The sequence below is a fragment of the Crocodylus porosus genome, unplaced genomic scaffold (assembly GCF_001723895.1).
Source record: "Crocodylus porosus isolate Cpor-Errol unplaced genomic scaffold, CroPor_comp1, whole genome shotgun sequence".
NCBI lineage: Eukaryota > Metazoa > Chordata > Crocodylia > Crocodylidae > Crocodylus > Crocodylus porosus.
The window spans coordinates 5,798,127-5,804,126 of NW_017728935.1; the positions used below are offsets into that span (position 1 = coordinate 5,798,127).

The 6,000-nt window shown below is 51.1% G+C and overlaps 1 protein-coding gene across 4 annotated transcripts in view; it reads right to left on the reverse strand.

The window, feature by feature from the left end:
- HIPK1 (homeodomain interacting protein kinase 1) overlaps window positions 1-5,978 on the reverse strand; it is a 30,417-nt gene extending 24,439 nt beyond the window's left edge. For all 4 annotated transcript variants that reach the window (XM_019546798.1, XM_019546797.1, XM_019546796.1 and 1 more), the window contains exon 1: window positions 4,848-5,978. In XM_019546798.1, coding sequence (XP_019402343.1) covers window positions 4,848-5,923 — 1,076 coding nt within the window. In that variant the 5' untranslated portion in view covers window positions 5,924-5,978. The remainder of the gene's footprint in view (window positions 1-4,847) is intronic.
- Between the last annotated feature and the right edge of the window lie 22 nt (window positions 5,979-6,000).

Consider the following 6,000-nt stretch of genomic DNA (forward strand, 5'->3'; position numbering starts at 1 on the left):
TCTAATATTAGGTAAACACACTGCACTTGAACAGAACTGCATGCTACACGCATGGCCTGAATCAAATGACAGTACCCAGTACACTGCTTCTGGAAGCCACTTTGGGTGCACACAGAGCATGGAGACTGCTGTATTCTAAAGCTTTAACCTCACACGGGCTGAGCGCAGGGAGTAGGCCAACTCTGTACACTGCACTTCCTGGCCAACTAAATGAACAAGGCTCCCGCATGACACCCAGTTTCATGCTGGTTTGAGGCATGGCTAGGTTTACAAGACGGTCATTTCACATCTGCTGTTACAGTACTATAATTAGTGACCTTACGAAGCAGAGTGGAAACAGCACAGCAAGCAGCTGCTGCTTTCATAGCAGCCTGTCTAGGATTAAAACGATCTTTACTCAGGCAAGCTCCTGGAACCAGAACTTGACTAAAATACCTCCTCTGGGCACAGGATTCCCTTTCTAGGAAACATGCCAAACAGTCTCAGGAAACTGAGATTCACACTATCAGTGGGAAAAATCGAAGGCCAGCAACAACATATCAGGTGTGGGAGTTATGTCAGGTCCACCCAGACCTGACTACATCCCTCTTCTTTGGAGAACAGATGTGGGTAGCAGGCTAACAGCTGCACTGGGCCATGAAGAGGGTAACTTACAGTTACTGGTCAAATGCATTACAATAACTGGAGATGGCCACGGCTGCGTGCACCACTGCACAAGGGCTGGGCACATGCAGGGCACAGAGCCCATGGCAGAGTTGAGGAACAGATGATGTTGCACGAGGCTGGCTCAGCAGTGGTGGGGTCAACATGGGGCAAAGTCCAGCTGTTTCCTTGAACAGCAGAGACACTGCTGAACCCCTGCGCACACTTCCGTGGTCGCCGGGTATTGTTCTCATCTGCATGGGGCTGTCTCACTGAGGATGGCCACCAGGGAGTCATCGTGCCCAGGGAGGAAACCGTGTAATAAGCTTCCTTGCTCTCCCCAGGTAGCAATGGCTTTGACAGGAGCTATCAGAGCAGCAGGTGGAGCTTAGACAAGATGTGGAGCTGGGAAGAAGCCAGTATTACTGCAGAACTCCAGCTGCTTCGTGGAGCAGTTTCTAATGGGCCTCCCTTAGCAGGGACTGGGGTAGCATTTCAACATTTCAATGCATGCCGATTACCTCTGTCAGCTGCAGTGGGACAGCACCACCTTTGCAGTCACGGTCACAGGCCCAGCAGTGCCATGTGCACAGCACAACCTGTTCCAGCCACCCCTCCCACCAGAGACGCGATCGCCACAGCCACTGCCGGGGGCGGCTGCACATTCTCACGCCTTGACAAAGCCAACACCACGGCCCGGGGCAGAGCTGGCTCTGGCAGTGTCCCTGAAACAGATGGAAGCTGTCCAACTGCCAGGCCCCTCGTGAGGCACCAGAGACTCTAGACTCTGCTTTCTGCTCTTGCTTCACCTGGCCTGGCAGGCAAGTCCTCCTAGCCCAGCTGCGTCTATGGGTGGGAACCTCCCTGCACCTGTCACCAGTGCTGGATCACAGATGGGCTGGCATGATTTCCTCACGTGGGCCCCTCCTACAGGAAGTGCTTACCCAGGAACAGAACCCCTTATCAGTGAGCTGCAGTGAAAAATTCCTGAAGGTTCAGAGCCATAAGCCACAGTTCAGCCAGCTCTGCACTCCCCACCCCATGTGTGCATGGTTGGAAGTTAAGTGTGCATGTTGGTGCTGTATAAGAGCTCACACTAGACTTATTACATATGTGGCATTAAGCTGACAGCTGGGAAAGAGTTAGCTAAAATGGTGGCTCCTAGATCCACATACAGTACAGGTAAAAGAGCTTGTGATTTTCCTCCAAAACCGCTCAGCCACTTAACTTCACTGCAGATGGATCCTGAAGCCTAACTTTGGGTGGTCAGTGTTAAAAACTTGGTAAGAAATTCCTTAGAAGAGGCCTGGCTGAGTTTGAAGGGCTGTGTAGTAAGTGACAGACGCTGACATTAGACAAACAAAAAAGCAAAAGCGGGACAGGAGAAAAGGGTTTAGTTTCTTTAATAGCAGAGGTGGAATTAAAAACCAGCATTCCTCTAAATAGTCTTATTTAATATAATGACAGAACGGAAGCCTCAGTTCTCTTCCTGAGAGGGAACTACAATAGGGATAAGCCACAAGAGACAACTCCCCCCAAAAGTTCTGCTCCCCTTTTCCTTAGGTCCTGAAAGCAAATTTTAGGCTCATTCAGCAGGTAACTACTACACACTGGACTTCCACACTGCAGGATCATTCTCCAGGCCAGCTGAGCCAATGTCATCATTCGGCCTGATCTCAGAAATCCTGGCTTTCCAACAGCAACAAGGGGATGGAAGTGGCTTTGAGTTAAACAAAACATGCGTGGCAGAAGCTAATCACTTCCTTCCCAGCAACTCTTCAAACAGGCATCTCCCCTCACTACCACTGTATCAGCCAAATGTCGTCTCTGCGAGTTCAGGGACAGGAAGTGCTTTGCGCCTGCTCACAGCTGCTCTGCCTGTCTGCTGCACATCCTCCAGACCATGACTGCTCTAAATTTTCAAAGCCAGCAGCCAGCCTCTCCACACAACAAAAATAGTGTTGTGAATGCATGGCAGGCAGCACCCCAGCACCCTCCAATTAGAGAGAGAATCCCGTCTGCAAGGAGAAGGCAGTCTAGACAAGTAGAGCTTACTGCTGGCAGGTTAAGAGAAGGGCAGTAAGGTAGCTCTAGGAAGCAATGTGGGGGGGAAAAGGTATGAATCCAACACAGGCAGAAAACCCAAAGGAGAGGACAGAGGGCAAACGAGGAACACAGAGCAGATCTAGAGAAGATCAGAGCCTTGAACTGCAGTCAGACAGACAGGAAAGTTGCCAACCAGTGCAAAGATTCAAGGAGGGAACAACTGTGTTGAAAACCGTTTTCCAAGCCTGGGAGAATTCAGTACTAGCTGCGGTTTTGTTTTGAGCCACTGAGAGTAGCAGTGTGAACATATGAGAAAATACTGCTAAATTAAACATAATCCTAGACATGAAGAAACAGATGGACTGTGGCAAGTCATTTTAATAACACGGACAAGGATCAGATCGCTGGCATAAAAGGTCATTCCAGAAGTGACAGCAACCAACACAAAAACACGAAGACAGAGCTGTGCGCGAGGCCCTCCCTCAAGAAGAATTGCAAGGAGCAGGCAGTCACGCTGATTACTCAAAGGGCTCACTGATATTGAAAAGCCATTGCCCACACACCTCGGAGAATGGAAGCTTTGGCTGGCGAGCAGGGAGCAGCAATGTGGGCTGGGGCTGCTGATGTTGCTGACCCCAAAGGGGAAGCAGAGACCTGGCTCCGAGTTGTGTTTAGAAGGGCTGTTTAGGGCTCATGGTCTGTCTACAAACCCACAGCCCTTCAAAGCATGCTGGAGCATGGCAGGGCTTGCTTCAATACAGTGACCTCCCGCAGGGTGCTCAATACTGGAAGCGACTTGGCAGAAGGACAAAAATAGCTGACACGAGCCCTGTGCTAGCATCTAGGTAATGGTTAGGAAGTTCACTAGTTCATTTATAAAAGCAAGCCATTTTACAGAGGAAAGGGGAAGCAATCATAGTCATACTCTGTTCTGGTACTGGACCGGACTGCAGCTGCCAGCTGCTATTAAACATGCTTCCCATTTGCCAGGCGCATACCAGGCAGACTGTTGCCTGAACCTGGGGTGATGGAAACCTGCTGGCTGCTCAGTCAGGAGATCTAACATCTTCAAGACACTACTCTTCTCCATGGCTAGGCAAACTCTGACTTCCAGCTAGCAGAGGGGTCTAGTACGTTCTTTGAACCCTTGTTCCTGCACGCTTGGTGATTAAACATCTTGCTCACAATTCAACTCTGCCACCCTAGCCATGATGAAAGAAGTTTGCAGCTTCTTAAAAACACAATAAAGGACACAATAAAGAAGCAAAGGTGAGTGCAGCATCACTGATGCTACGCTGCCTCTTGAGGCCAGAGACAGCTGAAAGCAGGAGTCGAAAAGAATGAACTCCCATTCTCATCTCTCTGAACGTGAACATTTAAGCTTTATGGCACCACGTGTCAGCATTAATGTTTCATTGATCATTTTAGCAGATGGGGCCAGGGAGGGACAGGAGCATAGTGTGTACCATGGGGAACTGGAAATCCCTGCCAGCAAGTTGCAGAGCAAAGAGACAGGCTGTGTCAGGCTTGTTGGTGAAGGGACGTTTGTTCACTAGACCAGCACAGCAAGCCACCACCTAGAACAGAGCAAGCTAAACTCTGTAAAAGTGCGGTTTTGTCAGTTTAGCTGCATCTATGCTAGGGTCTTCTAGCAGCACGGCTATGCCTGGGAAGGATCGTACACAGCTTTTTGGTGAGAGCAAGATGTTTGTAGCATAAACATAACCACAGACACAGAAAAGCTAGAGAAATAAGGAAGGAGAGAGAGAAGGAAGTGTGCACACATGCACGCAAATGCAAACACGCGTGCGCACACGCGCTCACAAACGCACAGAGTAAAAAATTGCAGTAGCCTTAAAACTGAGCCAATTTTCTCAAACGTGACCAAGCTCTTTCTGCTGCCCCACTGACATGGGTGGCATCCTGTGACCTCTGGGTCACAGGGCATGAGGGCCAAGTTCACACCGTGGTCAAAGGACCACAACCCAGCCTGTCCCACAGGATGTCCATCATCTGTGATCTGGTCTCTGTGCCTGAACCAAGGACAGGGCGCTCACTTGCTGGCAAGCGGTGAGGCAAAGCTGTTCTCCCCTCCCCTCAAGCCAGCTTTGTGTTGCAGATGCAAGTGTACAGAGTTAGTGTCAGACACAAGTACTTACCTATAATAGCGTGACTGCAAATAAGTGGAGCACACGGCTTTGGATACGTGGCTGGCCGAGCCAAAGTCAATGACCTTCACTCTGTAAGGCTGGCGCACAGGATCCACCAGCATGATGTTTTCTGGTTTCAAGTCAGCATGTATCAGACCTAGGCTCTTGAGCTTCATCAAAGCAGTGGCCACCTGCTGCAGAATCGGCCGAATGTATTTCAGGGGCAAAGGACTAAACTTGTTTTGTTTTAAGAAGTCATATAAGTTCTGTTCTAGCATCTCAAACACAAGGCATGTGTGGTTCTTGTGTTGAAAACACTCATAAGAGCGAACAAAGTTGTACTCGTCAGCATTCTCACTGCTCAAGCGGGAGAGGATGCTTACTTCTATTTGGCCCTGCCGGGCGTAGGAAGGGTGGTTCTTCAGGATTTTGATGGCCACGATCTCCTTCGTGCTACGCTTCCAGCATTTTGCCACCTGCCCAAATGTCCCCCGGCCCAGGAACTCCAAGACCTCGTAGCTATTTGTCATGGAGCAAAGGATCTCGTGCTGGACCAGCTGGTAATCCCCCTCACCACTGGAACTGCTGCTCTTGGTGGTTACAGTGGTGGTCGTGGCCGCAGCACCCACCGCAGGTCTGTTTTGCAGCATGAGAGGTGGATGTTCCTCGATGATCTGCACACTGCCGTTGCTGTCAACCTCTTCACTTTTCCTTTTTAACCCACATTTTTGGTACGGTTCCAGCAGAGAAACGTTGCTCCGGTGCGCCAGGGTCTGGCCGCTCTGGAAGGACGTTGTTGCGCCACTGCCTGTGCTGTCCGCGGCCGTCACCACGATGTGCTCAACCGAAGGAGCCGGGAGAAGCAGGGTCTGGTCGTAAGCGGGAAGGCTGAAGTTGGCTACCTGGTGAGAGGAGCCGGCTTGCCCCGGGGCTGCCGGGAGGTTTTTGCCGTGGGTATAATACTTGTCGCTGGTGCTCTGCCCCGAAACATCCCAGCCGGAGGGCTCCACCTTCAGCTTCTTGGCGCTGCAGAAGGCGCTCGACGACACTGACGGCGGGGAGAACACCTGCAGCTGTGAGGCCATACCTGCGACAGGGCGGAGGGAGAGCGGGTCAGCCGCGGCGGACAGCCTTCCCCGCCACAGCCCGGGCGCCGACACGG